Below are 20,747 nucleotides of genomic sequence, written 5' to 3' on the forward strand. Positions count from 1 at the left end.
CTACATTTTTGAAAGCAGAACTATATTCAGGATGTATAATTATTAGCTTAACTTCAGTAAATTAGTGTCTAATAATAACTCAGTAAAATGACAAAAGCCCTCTGGCCTTGTGGTAGATAAATAAAAAAAAGAAATCAGTCAATGATTTACTGTGCAACCTGTCTCCCTTGAAAAACACATTTTTAGATTCTTGGCATGGATAACTAAAGAAAGATAGTTCTTGTGTGATTTTGTGAGAACTCATAATAGTACATTTATGTTTTAAAGTAATTAAAGAACATAAAATATGGAAACTTTAATCAATAAAGTATATATTTGAACTCTTATCTGTGTACTGATTGTTTTTTTTCGACTGCAACTTTTGCAATTATTGACGCTCACCATGCAATTTAATTACATTGTTTTCATTTTCAACAGAACAGGACAATGAGAAACAGGGAAACTCAGAGAATAAACAAATAGACAGTTAAAACATATACAAACGTGTCTTGTCTTGTGACAGAGATGAGGTAGTTTGTTGTGAAGCACGCACACACACACACACATACAAACACACACACACACACACACACACACACACACACACACACACACACACACACACACATATTCCTAGTGTTTCTTAGAATCAGATCATTTGATCTTCGTGCCACCGAGGACTCCTTCAATCATCTGATAGTGTACTGACTGATATTGGCTGAGTCATTAACACACAAACATAGACAGGAAATGTCAACATTTGAAATACATTTAAGAAAACAAAACGACATTTCGGACAAGGCACACTTGAGAAGAGCAAAATAAAAGGTTTTGCCTGGATAAGATCATAAAATATATAAATATATTTATTGTTGTGATTTATAAACATTAAATGGATGCTTATTCTTACATAGAAATAAAAGGGATAACATCGTATATATAACTGAAGCCCTTATTGGTTTATCATGAAATACATTCATAAAACCAGAAAATACCATGATATTTAAAAATGAAACATTGAAAATACATGTGTGATAATATTGTGTGAATAATCCAGTGGGTAATAATATAATAATGTTCAGTAACGCTACAAATACTTTGTAATTTGGAGGTATAAACAAAGTTAAACTTGAATTTGACTAATAGCACTTCAAATCTTCTACAGATATTGCAACCATTTTGCTGTTGTGAATTCTAAGGCTGGGATTATCATTTAGAAGTAGTTTTTTTTAACTTGTTACCATTGCATGTTATCTTTATATGCCGTGATTTACACACGGCATCTATTGCACGTCTGTCCTTCCTGGGAGAGGGATCCCTCCTCTGTTGCTCTCCCTGAGGTTTCTCCCATGTTCCCCTTTAAACTGTGGGGTTTCTCTCTGGAAGTGTTTCCTTGTACGATGTGAGGGTCTAAGGACAGAGGGTGTCGTATTGTCATACTGATATTCTGTGCAAACTGTGAAGTCCACTGAGACAAATGTAACATGTGTGATATTGGGCTATATAAATAAACATTTATTGATTGATGATCTTTGAACTACATAAAGTTATTTAGCTAATTGTATTATGTGGCTGGTACTCTGATCTGTATATTTTCTGTTCTGTATATCTGTATTATTTAAAAGCACGTTATATCTCTCTCTCTCTCTCACACACAAACACTCGACCCCTCTGTGACTCTCCATCTCTCTCTCTCCCTCTCTGCCTGCATGCACCTGTGCAGAGCAGGTGTTTCTGTATTTGGTTGAAGTGGATCAGTGAACCCTGCAGAAGGATCCGGCTGCCTGCAGTCATTGGGTTATTATCAACGTAATCAACTCTCTATCAAGAAATAAAAGCAGCATTCCCGCCTGAGTCCCTCTATGGCAGTAATAATGTAGATATTGATTGATTCCCATTATTTTTCCTACAGTTATTCAGATGTTAAAAAGAACAAAATGTAAACACAGCATCCTTGTCCATTTTAAAAGTATCGTACCATAATGAAAGGTCAAACTGTGAGTAACTGAGCTTCTACAGTAGATACACTATTCCCTGATAGTGAGCTACATCCCCAATTAAAATGTCAAGGAATCCTCAAACGGGTAATAAATAAAATGCCCATCTTAATAAATTCATGCAGCTGTGTTACATTTAAATAGGTCTTCCTCTTAAACGTGTGTGAATCCTGTCTTTGTGCTCATAATACCAAAGTTCCTATTCTTTTGTCTTTCTCTGAGTTACTGGCTACGGAGGAGTGTGTGTGGGTGTGTGTGTGTGTGTGTGTGGTGTGTGTGTGTGTGTGTGTGTGTGTGTGTGTGTGTGTGTGTGTGTGTGTGTGTGTGTGTGTGTGTGTGTGGGGGATGGCAAGAACTTGGAAAGGCTTTCGCTGCAGCTGGGGATTGAGTTTAGGATGTTGTGTGTGTGTGCTGTGTGTGTGTGAATAATGTGTGTGTGTGGTTGTATGCCTGCACGTGCATGCATGTATGTTGCAGAAGGACATTTTAGCTGAATTTGTGTGTGATGGACTGTGCTGGTGCTTCGGTGTGTGTGTGTGTGTGTGTGTGTGTGTGTGTGTGTGTGTGTGTGTGTGTGTGTGTGTGTGTGTGTATGTGTGTGTGTGTTGTGTGTGTGTGTGTGTGTGTTGTGTGTGTGTGTGTTGTGTGTGTGTATGTGTGTGTGCTGCTATCTTAATGAATAGCCCATTGTGCACCCTGCTCCATATCTCCACTGGCGAGCCAAAGGGAAGAATCTAGTTACTTCAATTGTGTGAGGGGGAACATCTAAAGGAAATTGATATATGCGGGTTGAGGTGGGGGGGTGGGGGGGGGTGGTAGGAAGGGGGGGGTTAAAGGGGTGAGGGTCCCGGGTGAGGCAGAGAGGGAGAGTTTAGTTACCTGTTGCTGATCTCCGCTGGTATTCTCTAATCTTCCTTCTACCTGTTTTTGAGCACTTGGCTTCACTATCACTCAAGAGGCAGTTGCTAATGCTGATGCTAGCAACCATGTGCTCATATATTGTTGTTATTGTTACATGTTAAATACACTTCACTAAGTTAAGCTACATCTTATAAGCATAATGGCTCATTGCTAGTCTGATTGGGTGTTTTTTTGGAAGAAGTTATGACATGCAAAGCCATTGTACTGCTGTGGACGGGAGCATCAGCTTCAATGCTAACGTATTTTAGCAACTGGAAAAAGGGACAGCTACATTTTTAATATTTAGATTTATTTGCCGTCAGACGACAACCTCTTTCAAATGGGCAGCTAAAGTCGTTTCTTTCCTCTCACTAAAACCACCAGACTGTATTGACAACAAAACAGTAATTCTGCCAAGTTTATGTTCTACTGTGGCCTTAATCGGTTAGTTTGTGAATCCGCACTAACCCTTTAGCAAGTGTCTGATGCTCTAAGACAGAGCATATGAACTGATTAGGATTTTGGGGGTCGAAGGCCAAAGTCAATGTGACCTCATAAAACACCTAATTGGCCATAACTCAATAATTAAAATGCTAATTACGACAATTTCACACTAATGTCTAAATGGATGAAACAATGGACGGTCTTTCAAATAGAGGATCGCACCAGCCGTGAGATCAAAAAGGGCCAGAGGACACAGACCCGTGATACACCGCTTTTCTGATGCCATTTCCATTTGTACCACACCTTTCTTCGAACTGAATTCATTTTGATATCAAATACACGCCTGTAAGGTTAGCCAGGGGCCCTGAGATAATTTAACTACACATGGAATCTGACCTTTCAATCCATCAATTAAAGCTTTTATTGAGTGGTGCAAAAATGAGTCCTAAAACCCAAAGATGAGTCAGCATGATACGACTTTTGGTTCCCTCGTCTCAAAGTTAACGTTTTTTGGACGTTTTTTTAATCTACAACATAAAATACATGAGTATACCCCACTGGTGAATATCTAAAGCTTCTACGTGTCTTAAAAACTGCGGTTGCTAACAAGTGTCTAAATGAGACTAGTAAACATCATCACGCCGATCATTAGCCGCCTTTAGCTTAGCGATGGTGATTGGCGTGATGAATGTGACCGTGATGTAGTTCCTTTATAGCCTAACGTTAGCTTTTTATTCCTTGGGATGGCATTTACGCTTCACAACTCATAAAAGTGGTGTTAATACGTGCAGATTATCCTGCTGAACAAAGCGTGTAAATATCATGTGTTTGTCACAGAGATTATTTTATGCAATATTCCAAAATCCAATGGTACAAGTCCCATGTTTTTGTCCCTTGTGATGCTAACTCATCCGACAAAAATACATCATCCCTGCACCACTCTTTTGATGACTTTCTGATACTGTAGCCACAGATGCACTGAGCAGCCATTAACACACTGACAAGCATCACAGCCAAGCCTTTAAAGCTGTGGGGGGGGGGGGGCTGCAGCTGTGACGGCAACAAGAGGCAATGGGAACGTTTCAGTGAGAATCAAATAAAGAGATTCCTCAATGCTTCCTTGTATCTCTCACAACTGTCTCCTGTCTCCTTTTCTGAGCAAATTCAGTCTTTCACATTCACCTCTCTTCAACTCACATGCAGTTTGAATGTGTGTATAGTAGTGTGTGTGTGTGTGTGTGTGTGTGTGTGTGTGTGTGTGTGTGTGTGTGTGTGTGTGTGTGTGTGTGTGTGTGTGTGTGTGTGTGTGTGTGTGTATTTTTGGCAGTGGTTGAAGAAGTACGCATATACTTTTCTTGTAAAAGTAGCAATACTTTTTCAAATGTACTAACGTTTTTTGATTAATGTAGGCCTATGTTGTTTTTAATTCTCTCTTTTTAATTTAATTTAAATATATATGTATTTGTTGTATTGCTTTGTGGAAAAAAACTAAAAATGCCAATAATAAAATGTGTCCAAAAAAATACTAATTACAGTTAATTTATATATTTATTGGCTAATAATCAAAATATTTAAAGTAACCACAACTGTCATTAACGTATAGTAGAGTTAAAAAGTAATATTGGCTTCTAAAATGTAATTGAGTAGTATACATTGAAAATAACATTACTTGAGTAAATGTACTTAATTTAATTCCACCACTGGCTTTAGTTGATGAGTAAAAAGGAATATTTTTACTATGTTTGACTATGTTTCTCGTATTTGTTCCACTGTAAAAAAAACAACAACTCTACTTGAGTAAATTTACTTTGTTACTTTCCACGCGTGATTTTTTAGCTGTAAATCGCCTCAAACATCCGTACACGTAAAAGCAGATTTCATGGCGTGATTTGGAAACTCCCAAACTGCCCATCTCTGCAGGACAAGAGGACATGCTTGAAAAATGATAATTGGTCGGAATGAGAGGCGAGGGACGTGGAGATTGAGTCATTTGCAGGAAAATGCAGAAAATGATGTTCAAGAATTCAGCGGGGAACAAGGCCGTCCTTTGTTCCGGATGTTTCTGCTGCATGTCTGGCTGCTCGCTGTTAGGGACTTCAGCACTGATGCGCCTCTCTAAAAATGTCAAATTTTCATCATTCTCTCCAAGACTGTTTTTCCCCCTGGACAAAAGAACTACATTCTCATTTAATATCTAATTTAGCTTCACATCCTGGAAGCTGAGAACAACAATATGCATTTACGTCACTTGAGAATTTGGACGGCATACAATGATAAAACGTTCTGAGAGGGACTTTTTCATGTTCAATACTTTTTTGTTCGACAACACAAACACCTACCCTCAAAGGGGCCCTATTTGGCTCATTTTCAGGTTCATATTTACATTTTGTATCTCTACTTTGTCATGTCTCCATGCTTTAATGTTCAAAAAGCTCTTTATTTTTCTCATACTGCCTGTTCTGCAGCACCTCTTTTCACCCTCTGTCTGAAACCAGAGCCCAGTCTGCTCTGATTGGTTAGCTGGCCGGCTCTGTTGTGATTGTCAACCGCTTAGAGATGTCCCGCCCCTTAGCCTATCATGTACAATGTATTGGAGCGCCAGCCAATAGATGCGCAAGTTTAACATAGTGATGTCACTTTGTTACAGAAGTAAACAAAGGAGTCCAATGGAGGCGTTTCAGGCAGGAGGGGGAGTTTGGGAGAGAAACTCCCTCTGGAGGAAACACAGGGATACAAAACCTTTAAAACACACTACAGTAAAGGGGAAAACCCCAAAAGTATAATAGGGCCTTTTTAATATAAAAACCAAACTTTAAAGGGTTAGCTGATCTCTAACAGTGATTGATATATTAGTTTGTCATAATCTTTTAAATGTTAAGCACATAAAACATTATTTGGTAACACTTTTTACTTCAAACTTGATGGATAATTAGACATGGTTTAAGATTTCAGAATGATTTTTCCCTTTAAAAGAGTAAAAGGGAAACTTGGCTTCCCTTAATCTTTTCAAGTATGCAGCACAAAAGGCTGTAAATATCTTAATTGTATCTAAGATTATTGGAAGTGATCGTTGGAAGTGCTGACCTGCTTCCTTTGTGTTTACAGGACAGAAGCTGTTTTGATGTGAGGGGGAAAGAAGAGGAAGAGGGGTGATGCTTCTTATGAGGAGATATGGAAAAGGAGGAGGATAAAAAAAGTCACTTTCCAATCATGAGTTTTTCTCGGAACATTGAATTAAGCAGCGTGAACGGGTGGGGGCCTCGAGGGTCTGGGGGCGGCTGGCCGCAAAGATGCCTGAATGAAAGAGTCCGTTGTTCCACGCTGGGAGACGGAGATGAAAGCGGAGAGGGAGATGGCGAGTTTGTCGGACATCAGTCCCCTCTCCCATCGTCTTCTCACCCTGCGGCCCTCCCTCGCTCTGCCCATGTGAGCTAGAGTTCAAACACAGGGCCCACAGCTGCTCACACACACACACACACACACACACACACACACACACACACACACACACACACACACACACACACACAAACAGAAGTACATATGTAGATAAGGAAAACATAGAGGCCGACGCAAAAATACATACTGAAATACATGTGCAATCATGTGCTGCAACCGTTTACAGACACACACACACACACACACACACACACACACACACACACACACACACACACACACACACACACACACACACACACACACACACACACACACACATACACATACACACACACAGTCACATGTGCATGTAGTGCCTCCAGGTGCATATAGACAACACAAGTTGATCACACAAAGAAAGATCACACATGTTGTTTGTTGATAACAAATCTAGATACAGCACAAAAAGATTCAACTTTATTGTTCATCAAAGGGTAGTTCAGATTTTTGGAAGTGCTGTTGTATGATGTACTTATCCATTGTATTGTTATTACCGCACAGCACATGGTGGCGGGCGCATCTCCACTTTAAAGAGAAACATGAAGAAGTACAAACACAAAAGCTAAGAAACGGGGGCAAAAGCCAAACTTATTTTATCCACCTAAAAATAAGAGGACATATTTTGCTCGTTTTCAGGTTCATATTTGTATGTAGTGTCTCTACTGTGACATGTCTCCATGCTTTAATGTTCAAAAAGCTCTTTATTTTTCTCATACTGCCTGTGCTGCAGCACCTCTTTTCACCCTCCGTCTGAAACCAGAGCCCAGTCTGCTCTGATTGGTTAGCTGGCCGGCTCTGTTGTGATTGGTCAACAGTTTAGAGATGTCCCACCCCTTAGCCTATCACGTACAATGTGTTTGAGCGCTAGCCAATAGAAGCGTGAGTGTTACGTAGTTTTGTCAATAGGCGCGTTCACACCAAGTACTTTCCTGTACTTAGTTCCGGCACTCAGAGCCCCGGCGCTTTTTAACCCAGGGCACTTAGTACAGATCGCGTTCACACCGGAGTACTTTTCCCTGAGGGAAGATTACGCAAATGAGCCGCTGACGTCACTTCTTCTTCTTCTGCTTTGGCTTTACTGGCAGGCCACAAACCACTTCACGGCGAGTACAGTAGGTGGCGGTATGCACCTTAAAGTTGTTTGCAATCCGCTACAAAAACAAGAGAAGAAGAAGAAGAAAAACTTCCCGCGTATACTGCGACGCCCACCCACTCGCTGTACATTAGGCGTCTGTTGTTTACCTTCCGACCTCAGACATGATGGAGATGGAGTTAAGGAAGTAAACAAAGGAGTCATTGGAGGTGATATTATTATTTGTCTTTTTTTGACTTGGCTAAAGTTGGTTTTGCTCCTGCCCCCGTCCAAAGCAGTATGTTGCTTAGTTTCTGTGTCATCATAACTCTTCTCTGTTTCTCCAAAATTAGGGGCTTGCCGACCTTAATCTGTATATCGAGTACCTCATACATCCACACATACAAAAATCCAAACTATCAGTCTTATTACATAAATTCATATGGCAGGGTGTATGTCATATCTGAACCTTACGTTTTAAAAGAGGGCATACAGAGTGTCCAAAGTATAACAAATGTTGACCTACAGCAGTCCAGAAATAGTTATTTTAATAAACATGACAAATCATTGCCAGTCACAGATCATAAATCATAAATTCAGCTGACAAACGGCCGTCATAATTGAAAAGGCATGATTAGACACGTCCAATGCAGTTAAACTGAGTAAAGTTACCACGTGAACAAAAGCTAGTTTAAGTCACATTTTTCATGAATTTGCACGGGTAGACACCGCAAATGTGTAGATAAACAAACACCAACGTGGACATTCTGCAGAATTCTGGTAATTCACGTCAGCTTGAGTGATGGAGATGTTTTGATTTTCAGCACCTGTAACCCTATTACTCACTTTCAGTCTGAAGAACCACATCAGAAATGACATCAGTGTAAAGGCTTCACGTTATCAGGCAAAACAAAGCCGCCATTGTGGTGGTGAGCGAGAGACGCTGGTGGTTGCTGTTCAGTGTTGTGTCTGCTCAATTGTATTTCCCTCCTGATCAGTTAAGATAATTCTATTCAAGCGACATCAAGTTACATTAGAGCCTGTCTATTCTTTGGCCTGACATACTGACCTACACAGACGCCAAAAATATGACTAAATCTTCATTTGAATGGGAAGCTTCTTGTTATTTTTGTGCTTATATTACGTTTTTACAGACATAATACTAATGACATAAGTACACTCAGATACTGTCATTCATGTCTTTTCTGGACATTTACTCATTTCCGTATCACGTAAGCATGAGTAGCACCTTTTAAATGCTGCACCTCTCTTATTGTCTATGAATTGATCATACATTAACTAAACAAAAACCAGTGTAATCATAATAATCAAAACATTCACTAATCCCATTTCTATCTGTTAAATTATCTGGCAGTACACAAGGCTGTAATCTTTAATTGCAAGACTATTTGTTAAGCACAGCTCACTGATGAAAAACATTGATAATGTGTCCTAAATGCAATTTATTTACACGTTACACTTTAATTAGATGATTAATTAGACATGCAGAGTTTGTATTTAACATTCTGGAAAGATGTTGCCTTGAAGGATTAAAATAAATATCTGCACTAAAAATAGATATTTGATATTTTAATGTAATATGGCATAAATGTATATTCGATAGATAGCCTGTTTTTTCAATGTTATGCTTTTATTTTATTTTATTTAAGTGTGTGGCACTTTTAATAAAGCAACATAATGGATACACAATAGATGTTCCCAATGCTCAGGCTAAAGCCTAAATAAAGTGGAAACAATAAAATACTTAAACACTTGATAAATATAATACATTTTCTAATGCATTGGGGTTAAAAAGATACAGATGACACTTTCCTCGGCTCACTGTTGCTCACTTGGGAGACAATGCACAAAAGGAGTCAGTGGGAGCCCCCAAATCACCCTAATAACCCAGCGTGGATTGGAATCTGTAATCGTAAACCGCTAATATAGCAACAGGTGAACACGAAGCACAGGTTTAAGATGGCTGAAGAGTCTGCAGGAGTAGGAGTTAACTTATAAAGAGGGGCATGTTTTGAAGTGAAATGGGGGTTTTCCACTGCTAGATGTGAGGAAAATGCCCTTCACTGACTGTGAGAGAGGCTTAATGTTAGGAGCGAAACGGATCCAAGCGTAGCAGAGTCAGAAGCAGCTGATCAATAAAACAAAAAGCAAAACAATTAAGCACCGGGGGGCACACACTTTTAGGAATAAATGGAGAGAAAAGGAAGAAGATTTGTGTACGCCAACCGAGAAGTTAGCATCCCAAGGACTCCTTCAACAAAAAGCCAATGGGATGTTTCGAATGGATTTCAGTATATTGCAGAAAATAAGATCTTTGGCAAACATACCTTTAACGCGTTTTGTACAGCCGGATAATCTCCAGGCGCTGTACAAAAGCTGCCCACTGCTCCTGGTGCTAGGATGGGTTAAATGCAGAGACCACATTTCACTGTGTGTGCTGTGTGCATGTATGTGTGACCGTTAAAGAGGGTTTCATCCTCCAATTCAACACCACTTTATGATTGTTGAAGCATAAATGCAATCGCCAGAAAGCTAACGCCAGGCTATAAAGGAACTACAGCACGGTCACATGACTTCACCTCACCGCCGCTGAGCTAAAGGTGGCTAATGTTCAGCATGATGACGTTTAGTCGTCTCATTTAGACACTTGTTGTCAACCGGTGTTTTTAAGACACAAAGAAGTTTCCGACATTCACCAGTGGGATATTTACGGATGTGTTTTGTGTCGTAGAAAGAAAACGTGAATTCAAGTGAATAGCCAGATAAACGCTCAAAAAACAGTTGACTTCAAGACAAGCGAAAGTGGTAAAATACCAATTTATTTCCGGGATTAAGGATTTATTTCTGCACCACTCTATCTCCTTACTTCCCAAGCTTGGTGATGCGTTATAGTGCCCTGGGGAAAGATAGTAAAGAGTGTAAATCCCAGGAGAGAGATAAATAGATGGAAAGGTCGAGAAGCTGATAGACACTCACTTGCACGCACATACACACACACACACACATCCCCATAATTAGCATGCTAGCAGGCATTTAAATGTCCCACACAAAGGCTCACTGTTGCTCACTTGGGAGACAATGCACAAAAGGAGTCAGTGGGAGCCCCCAAATCACCCTAATAACCCAGCGTGGATTCCCAGTTTTTTTACCATTCCACCGATCACACTCATTCACTCACTCACTGGCTGGCTAATGAAAAGCTGATAGCCTCGAGGCCTGCAGTCAACCAGCAGCTTGCCCCTTCCTCCTCATTTCCCCCTTTTTCATCTTTTCCTCCACCTCTCCGGTTCTCCTGAGGTTCAGAGGTCCCAAGTTTGGTGCATGGGAACATCCACCGAATGACTGACGGACAGACAGGGGATGGAGGATCTGTAATTAAATGAAGATCAAGACCATGAGGGGAAATATCTTATTAGCCTGACACAGGATGATTTTAACTTGATTAAAATCTGGACAGAAATGATTTGATTATGGGATAGGAACTCATAATGACTTACAATTGGAGATACTTTACATATTGAAAGTACAGAGCTGTGAGTGCTTTCAGCCAAAAAACACTCCTAGATATCCAACCCAGTCTCACATCTAAACGTGTAACACCATTAAACAGTTACACAACATAACAGACATAATATCGATAGCAGCGTCCCTAGCAACCACCTTGGTAACAATGAAAACGTTGTATTTACACAATTTCCTGAAGTATTCTTCGTAATAACGAGCAAACTAAAGATCATGTACATCCACTGCACACATAATCTGAAATAACAACTCATATTTCTCGCATCAAATGACATCAAAACGCATTTTAATGGTCAAACTAACCTTAAAATAGGCATTTTCTACCGAGAATAAAACGAAGGTCGGCCATGTTTTTTTATTTCTGCGGAGAGAAAGTTGAAGATCACGTGACATAGACGCCAGCCATTGGAAATGAATGGTGAAAAAAAACGTAGGGATCCTACAATTTCAGAGGCGTTTTTGTAGAAATACTACGTCCCAGTTGTGGACCAACGTAGTTATTATACGTTTAGATGTGAGACTGGGTTGAGATATCCCATCATTTGAACACATCAGGGCATGCATTGAGCTGCTCTGTGTTCATAAAACTGCAATGAGCTGGGTCTGTATGCAATGAGGTTAATTCTCACCGAAACCCTTGTCAAGTTCCTCAGGACTGTTTTATTTCAAGCAGCACCTGATACATGCAAAGGAATCACTACACATTATAATTCCCCTGATGGGACCTTCCACCTGTCAACAAGTCCGATGTTAGGGAGTTTGAGGGGTCTTCAGTATCTCTCTCAGATTCTTCCTAATCTTCTGGGTCTCTCGCTAAAAGTAACCAAAGCTCCAAAAACCAAGATAGGGAGAAAACTCAGACCTTAACATCCTAAAGGAACATTATTTAGTTCAACCTATCCAGAACATTCACATTGTTTTTTAGGCACTCCTACAACACAATAAACTAGTGGGGGTTAAAAGGCTCATCTGACTCTTTTTTATGGATTATTAATCACATTTTAATGTCTTTTTCTCAAAACATTCTTGAATTTCATGAAACAATCTTGAATTTAGAGTCTCATGATCAATGTTTAAACTCTCCTCTGTTTCCACAGCACGCCACTAGAGGGAACTTGAGTCAGTGAGTTGTGTTGTAAAGGCTCTCTGATAGAAATGGCTGCAGAGGCATCTAGTGGCTCTGCAGCTCCAACACTCATAACTGGATTAGAAAAGAGAGTTTTTCCTCAAAGGTTCAATCTTCAACCAGGTTTCCAAAAGGAGAAAACAACTACAATTATTTACATTTTTATTTGCAACATGAAAAAGGTAAACAAGGAGGAATAAAGAGTGTTTTGTTTTTATTTATATTGATAACACGTATAATTCTTTTTAGTATCTTTTATCTAATACTTGGTTACTACTAAATATAAAATAATGCTGAGCTTGTTAAAACACTATTTCCAAACTTAGCTTTGTTTTTAGAAGAACTAAGATATTTAAAATAAATAACATTTAAAAATGTAGTGATTTTCTAATCGCATTAAATCAAGGCATTTGTCAGAAATTATGTCTATTAACTTCATGGAAATACTCCTGCTACAAATAGTGACTAAACTTGAAATGGTCCTGAAGTGCTAACTGTACAGCAAAAATAACATTGCTATTGCTATTGTAATCTAAATAAAGTATATATGATTTACAGGAAAAAGTGCTAAAGTGCAAATAGCAGACTCTACAAGAAACTGTATGTATAACAATCATTGAATGTCATAATCAACATGAAGGTTATCAAGCGTAATTTAAACAGACTTTGATTAAACAGTGCATCTGTAAAAATGTACACTTAAAGGTAGGGTAGGTAAGTTTGAGAAACCGGCTCGAGATCGCTAGAATTTGAAAATACACAACCGGAGAAAATCTGCCACTTCCTTATAGAGCCCCTCCTCCAACACACACGAACGCGCACATGACCAATGAGGGCACGAGATAAGTTTGTGCACAGATGGAAGGCTGACAGGCAGGTAGGCCATCCAGTTATTTTAGCCGGGCCGGCTAAAATGATTGGTCGTGCTTTTTACAGTACTACGGCTTCCACAGATGACATTTTTTTATGGATTTTTTGTCAAAGCACTTCAGATATTCATTGCTATCGGGATGTTAAGAGCATTCCATGGAATATAACAAAAAGTGTATCTCGAGCCGGTTTCTCAAACTTACCTACCCTACCTTTAAAGTCTTGTCTTAGTCCTCTTAAGAAAATGAAGATACATCAAAACTGAAATTACTTTCATAGAATCTCCGGTTTACTTTTACTATGTCAAAAACACATACAGTACAAAACAGGACTCAAGTTTCTGTGCTTTTACTGTCATTGTGCTTTCCTGTTGTTATACAATCATAATAAAGGGCCGTCAGCACAGAGTCAGTCGGGTTGCTTATAATAGATATTCAAGGAATGCAGTGGCCAAAGGTATTTAGGAATGTGCAGAGTGTTTTTTCGTAATTTCTAATCTTAAGGAAAAGAGAAACAATTTCTGCAACAACACTGGCAAGACAACATTTGACAAACCATCTGTATGTTCAATCTAAAGCACACCACCACACAATCCTTCTTCAGGTCTATGTAGTTCTAGGGTTTGTGGGTGAATAAAAAGTTGGATACATGACAACCTTCAGGTCTCTTTCTCGCTCTTATAGGTCACTGGATCAAGGGGGACTGCAGTCTGCAGGATGTCAAACTCCATCTGGTTATTGTCCATGTCCAGAACGCACATGACGCTGCGACTGCCTGATGTCCTGGTCGCAGCGTCCTGGAACATATGTTGTAAGTCTACCGAAACTGAACTGTCCTCTGAACTCTGGGCATCAAAGACCTCATCCTCTTCCTCTCCACAGCTCAATGCCACCTCGTTCTCGTAACAGAAGGCGCTCAGCGACCTGGTAATCATGTATTGCTTGGTTCTACAAGTAGAAACCGGAGAAACGGCAGAAGAGGCCATAGTCGTGGCCTTGTCGAGTTCTTTGGCGCTGAGATGGGGTGTGGACGGCACCTCGTAGGTCTGGTGGAATCTAGAATAGTCTACCTTGTAGCGGTCCTCATCCTCGCAGATCACAGGCTCAAACCTGTGACCCCAGAAGACCTCTCTGGCAAGGAAGGAGCTACGAAACTGTGTGGTCATGGCAGTCGCCTCCACCATCCCCTCCAAGATCACAACGATCTCAAAGTCATCCGTCTCCAGATCAGCTCGACTTAAGGTATACAAGGGGCTATCTCGATCTATCTCGTGTATTATGACCAGTGGGGATACTAGAAACAGCCGGTCTGTTCCCTTATCGTAGCCAACGTTGAGGTCCATCTGCTCCAAGGGGATGAACTCACCTTCTTCGGTAACGTATGAACGTATGAGCATTGCACGGACATGAGCTTCCACAATGTGGCTCTTACGCAGGTTGCCCACCCTCCACATGAGGCACAGCTTGCCGTCTCGCAGGGTGATGACAGCATTCTTGGAGAACACGAGAGTCTGGTTTCTCTTTTTAGGTTGTGCCATCTTTGCCATGATTGTGCCGATCATGAAAGAGTCGATGATGCAGCCCACTATGGACTGCACCACCACAGTTAGTACAGTGACGGGGCATTCCTCGGTAACGCAGCGCAAGCCATAACCAATGGTGGTCTGGGTCTCCATGGAGAAAAGGAGCGCCCCAACAAAGCCATGGACATGAAGTATGCAGGGCGTTCTTAGAGTCTGCGCTCTGTGCGATACCCCATCATCGTTCACCATTGGTTGCTCCTTAAAGTCCCCATGTACCAGCGAGACACTGTAGAAGATAATCCCGAAGAAAAGCCAGGAGACCAGGAAGCTGCCGCAGAATATAAGCAGCAGGTATCTCCAGCTGATGTCCACACAGGTGGTGAAGATGTCAGCTAGGTAGCGCTGCCTCTTTTCATCCATGTTGGTGAATACAACATTACATTGTCCATTTTTCTTTACAAACCGGTTCCGTGTTTGGTTGGTGCCCCTCGTCAATATCTTAACGTTGTTCATTCCTCCTCGTCCACACGGAGCTGGGTACGGAACCCAACCTCCTCTTACTGTGTTTGGTCTCTACGTCGCAGGGCGAGTGCAAACTGAAGTTGAACTTTGGCCGTTAACGAGACCTAAGCTGGAGATCTCCTGGCGTACCTCCTCTGGTAGAATGCCTGAACCAATGCTGTACCTGTCAGAACAACAGAAAAAGTGAGATTGGGAGGATTAAAAACATTTTTGGTGACATTATGGCGCGTTTCCACTACAGCGCGGAACACGGTTTAAGAGGGCTGTGACGTCAGCGGCCCGTTTTTGGTTGCGTTTCCACTTGGCCTAGTACCGGCCGGCGGGTCCTAATTCACAGTTTTTCTGGCCTCATAAAATCGTGGGTCTAGGGCCAGAGACAACGAGGCTGAGTCGGGCTGAGTATGCTAAACTAGAGAGAGCATCGCTGGCAAGGGGGCTACAACTACAACAAGATGGACATATTTGACCGTGATTTAATTGTAATACACGTTTCAAAATGATGCCAAAGTAACAACATACTGATACCGGTTAGTAAAAACCATGAATTAATGCTTTGACAAGTCTGCAGACAGACGGCAGGCGAAAAACCTTTTAAAATGCTTGTTTTCTAAATGGAGATTGGCTAAGCTAACGCAGTATCTGCTCCGACCGTCCACACTCACAACAACGGCCTATACAGACATAAATAAAGCAGCGACTGTATTCACCATGACACAGGCAGTCTGTGGTGTGTACTTGTTTAACTTTTGTCTAGTTTCTAACAGATATGAGGAGCTGTGAGCTCTGAGTGCTGACAGCTAACGGCTGTGTTGTTTTTCTGGGGTTCTCATTGAAGATGACGTCACGGCTCCGCCTACACTGCGTTACTATAGATACTACCCCAGTTCCTAAACTGTAATGGAAATGCGCCATAAAGTGAGCCAGTCCTAACGAGGCCTAGCCATACCGAGCGAGGCCGAGCGAGGCCGTGTAGTGGAAATGCGCCATTAGATGCAAACAACTTTGGATAATAGAATGTTTATTGCCAAGTTAGGAAATCAATTTGGTTATGTACACTGCATTGGGTTAGGAGACATATTATGCCTACTTTCAGGTTCTCAGGGTTAGAGTTAGGTTTAGGTTTAGGGTGGGGATGCTTGCTGCAAACACACCAGAGCAGCAAGCCCATTATTAACAGCCAATGCTTTCTGGACAAGACAGGACATCACATATAGGATACAATTGTTTCTGTAAAGCAGTGATGCCCTTTGACATTGTAACTCCCATACAAATAAAATTGGGGCCATCAAATTGGAGAAACAGGGTTCCATGATTTAACAAGGGTATACTGAAGAACTCTTTTGTGAACACAATAACACACAATAAAAACCAGCTGATGGTCACCAGGTAAAAATGGGGGCTTTCACTAAAGCCAGTTTCCATGGGAACACGTCTCCAGTGGCATTTGGTGGATGGAGAGAAATGGAGAGAGTCATCAGAGAAACGTGGTGAAAAAGGGAGGAGTACACAGTATTAAGTGCTCTTATAGCATGAGTCATAGAGGGAAGGATGGAAGAACGGTCATAAGGGCAGCGATGCATCATTAATATTAGATTTTAAATAAGTTGTAAGAGGTGAATCTTATTGGAGACTTTTCTGAACCATTTTAAAGCGTGAAAACGTCACTGAGGATAGGAGAAATCTGTTAACTAAGTCTTAAGGCCTTTTGTATTCTTATTCTATTCAAAATGATTTACCCAAGGCTCTCTACTGAGGATATTTGATTTACAGAAACACATTTGAAATATCACAGGTTTTTACCAACTTTACATTTTTTGCAATTGAGACCTTTTTGTGTTGTGCAAATACTTGTGCATAAAATGTGTCCTAAAAATGATTAATCTATTAGTTAATTGACAAAAATATTAACAACAATTATGGGAGTTAATGAATGTTTTATGTGCAGGATTTAGTGACATCTAGTGGTGAGGTTACAGATTGCAACTTTCTGAATACTTTCCACTCACCCCTCCCTTCACAAGCCTCTTGGAGAACCCGCAGAACAATAGGCTTAATTATGAGTTATTAAACTGAAGGGATAAAATAGTCCAACCTTTGGACCCAAATAGACAAAGTTAGCTAAATTAACACCTGGATGGGTATTATACATGTTTCCTTTCCACTGGTCTGAAAGAAGAAAGAAGCAAAAAAGCCCAAACTCTGTGACCAGTGCATGAACTTATCATTTTAAAGCCTGTAGTAATTATGCAGAGTGGTCTGAGTCATATCTGGTCATTCAAAGTACATTTAAACTACCAGATACAAGCAAAGCCTTATCATGCTTTTTCTAAATCTAATTGTCTAGACTCTAGATGATTGTGATAAAAAAAACCTTGTTACATAAATCAAATTTTTCAATGTAAGCACGTGTTTGCTAAATAATGGTGATGTCATTCAGTGAAGGACCTGCTTTGTGTTGGGACTCGGGGACTGTGGACGATTGTTTTGTGTCAGTCATTCGGGATATTTGTGTGAGTCTTTTCAGGTTCGCTTCACTTCCTCCTTTTTGCTTTCTATGAAAAACTAGCAATCTGAAAACGAATCAATACTTTCCCCTGATTTCACCTCTGCTTGTCATGAGCCAACCCACAGAGGAGTCAGTGCAAAGAATGATTATTCCCAAGCTACAATCATCACAAACCAGACGACCCTCGTGTTGGCCTCATTTCAGATTCTTGTTTTGTCCATGTGGTCTCATTTTAAACTTGGGATAACATATTTTATTTCCACGTTCATGTAGAGCATTCTTAACATGTCCAGATGACAGCTTTTTGAAGTAAACATATATGATACTCCAACGTCAACATTTATTTTTATGCTAGGTGAAAGATTCACGTTACTGTATTAGCCTCCTTGGACATGTGTTTGTATTTCCATCTGAACACACAGACAGAGGAAGGCTGCAACCTCACTGAGTTTTATTTTGAGTGTCACATGTTCAATCAATATAATACATTTTATTTGTAGGTATACAGTTTTTGGGCTGAATGGTTTATGCTGATTGCTGACTTTAAGAGTAGTTCCAAATTTCAAAGGTCCAACATTGAAAATAAAGGAGAGATTTCTGGGCATGTAACATGTCAAACAACATCAGTATGAGTTTGATGATCATGTGCACCAAGGTACACCTGGTGTATCATGTTTCCAGGTGATGCATTTGTCATCCTCACCAGGTATTTTCAGTGACAAAGAAGTGTAACTGCACTTCATCACAACACAACAGTTGTTCATAGTACAAATAAAACATTTGTAACAAAATCATGAAGTTGTTATTGTTTTTATTTTCTGATACTGAAATAGTATTTGAATCATACTCACCCTATAAAAATAGTTTCCTGTCACTTTGTTGTCATTTGAGTTCTCAAAATGTAACGTTCACTGTCCAGGGTAAAGGTCCCAAATCCACTCTTTTAGTTCCCTTTTCATCTCTTCTTCATTCCTTTATCCCTGTTGTCAAGTCCATCATTGTCTTCTGCTGCCTCCTTTGCTGAATATAGTCCTGTCTGTGTCTCGTTCTCCTATACGTACGTATTCACTTCAGGCTGAAAATGCTGTGTCAATCTCTGCAGAGGGTTTAGAAAGGGGGGAGGGATGGATGAGGAGAGGAGAGAAATGAATAAAAGAATGAGAAAAACTGGAGGAGTGGGTCTGCCTCTTTGTCTGTAATGTGTAGGAGTTGAGGACTGCTTGATGTACTGTAAGCTCGTTTGAGTCATTTTCTATTCTAACTCTCTTCGAGAAACAACAGAGATGATACTGAAACAGATGGAAGACAAAAACAGTCTGGGGGCTTGGAGATAAAGGGCTTGAATCTCCATCATGCATGGTTTAAAACTGTGAATCACCAGGACTGTTGCAATAATATAGGACTAGTACTGTAAACTGGCCTGTAAACACAAATCCCTGTTGCATTCACTCCAACACAGTCTAAACCCCATTCTCCCACAGCTCTGTTAATACATGTTAAATGCCACATCAATGCAGAGGATACACAGGGAAGAAGACAACACGGTTTCAACATCAGTGGGAGTGTTTCTGCCTGTCTCATTGTCACTGAATTGCAATTGAACATGAAGTGTTCTGCTGTTGCAGAGGGCTTCCTCTCACATATTGGATCTCTCCATTATAAATGCAAATAGGGAAGGTCATTCTTTAATTTCCCAATGGGAGAGTGCAGTGTTATGGTAATCTAAAGTGAGTCACCTCCTGGTAAGAACTGAACAGTAAAGAAGTAAGAACAAACTTTATCTTTGGTGTTATTCAATAGAGAATAATAAAGTATCACAGTATAGTATATCAATAAAATAATTGTCTGTTTCTTCTTCTCATCTCCCTACTTAATATTAATGTATTCTTATAGTCTGATGAATTAGATTTCACAAGATATGAACACTTCTGGTTGAGGAGATGCTGAAAAGAATAAACTGTGTACTCGAAGTAGGTTGGTGTGCCTCCTCACTTCTCTGCATCACAAGAGATGTACAGTATCTGTGCAGAGAGCATTTTCTCTGTAATCTCTCTACCTTACTGCATCAAACATAATATAGGATGCAGAGGAGCAGGATGTGTGAGAGAAGTTTGCTACTTTTTTTGGAATAAGAGGGAGGACGAAGTGGGATTTTATAGGAGAGGAGACACAGAGGGATGAGAAATGGAGGGCGAGTTGTTTTAGGATGTGAGTGTGAATTTGTGGGGAGGCAGGAGAGTCCATGCCAGAAGATAGTGAAGACCGAGAGAGTATTTTAAAACTCTCAAAACTATGCGTACAATCCTACAAACCCTCAGAAAAACAAATGGTTTTGAGATAAGATCATTTTTATCTTCAAAACATAAGGTTTTGTTGTTATCTGACTGTGGCATTTACCTTAAGAGATCGTATTGTTGTATTGTTATATTATATTGTGTAACATTTTTCAAAAATAACACGTATATGTTTACTGTTAATCCTTTAATCTCATCTAAATGAGATTCACACAAACATCAGCCAGCCGGAGAAAACCAAAATCATCCTCCCTTGCGTGGGATGAGTCATTTCATAATTATACTGTCACAGATAATTATTCATCATCTACTGTGAAACACGATTGCTAATAAATACAGTATTTGTATTTAAGTCTGACTCATTACAATAGGATCAGATCTTTGCATCTAAATACATTTAATTAAGCTTATTAAAGTCTCAACCAGAAAACAGGTAAACATTGGTGTATGATTCATCTGCTAAAGGAGCTAGATAAAGCAATGTATTTGTAAAGCACATTTCACACACAAAGCATGTGACATAACATATTC

General features: G+C 40.1%; 1 protein-coding gene across 1 annotated transcript; it reads right to left on the reverse strand.

Moving 5' to 3' along the window:
• Positions 1-13,617: 13,617 nt before the first annotated feature.
• LOC117492890 (ATP-sensitive inward rectifier potassium channel 12) lies at positions 13,618-18,988 on the reverse strand. The gene is made up of 2 exons (XM_034143312.1): positions 18,774-18,988; positions 13,618-15,579 (listed from the first exon to the last, which is right to left on the reverse strand). Exon 2 carries the CDS (start codon positions 15,405-15,407, stop codon positions 14,031-14,033), a length of 1,377 nt encoding a protein of 458 aa, XP_033999203.1. The 5' UTR covers positions 15,408-15,579; positions 18,774-18,988; the 3' UTR covers positions 13,618-14,030.
• Between the last annotated feature and the right edge of the window lie 1,759 nt (positions 18,989-20,747).

Source organism: Trematomus bernacchii, unplaced genomic scaffold (genome assembly GCF_902827165.1).
Source record: "Trematomus bernacchii unplaced genomic scaffold, fTreBer1.1, whole genome shotgun sequence".
NCBI lineage: Eukaryota > Metazoa > Chordata > Actinopteri > Perciformes > Nototheniidae > Trematomus > Trematomus bernacchii.

Excerpts from the sequence above, each read along its gene's own strand:
- LOC117492890 (XM_034143312.1), bottom strand. The coding sequence starts at position 15,407 with ATGAACAACGTTAAGATATTGACGAGGGGCACCAACCAAACACGGAAC.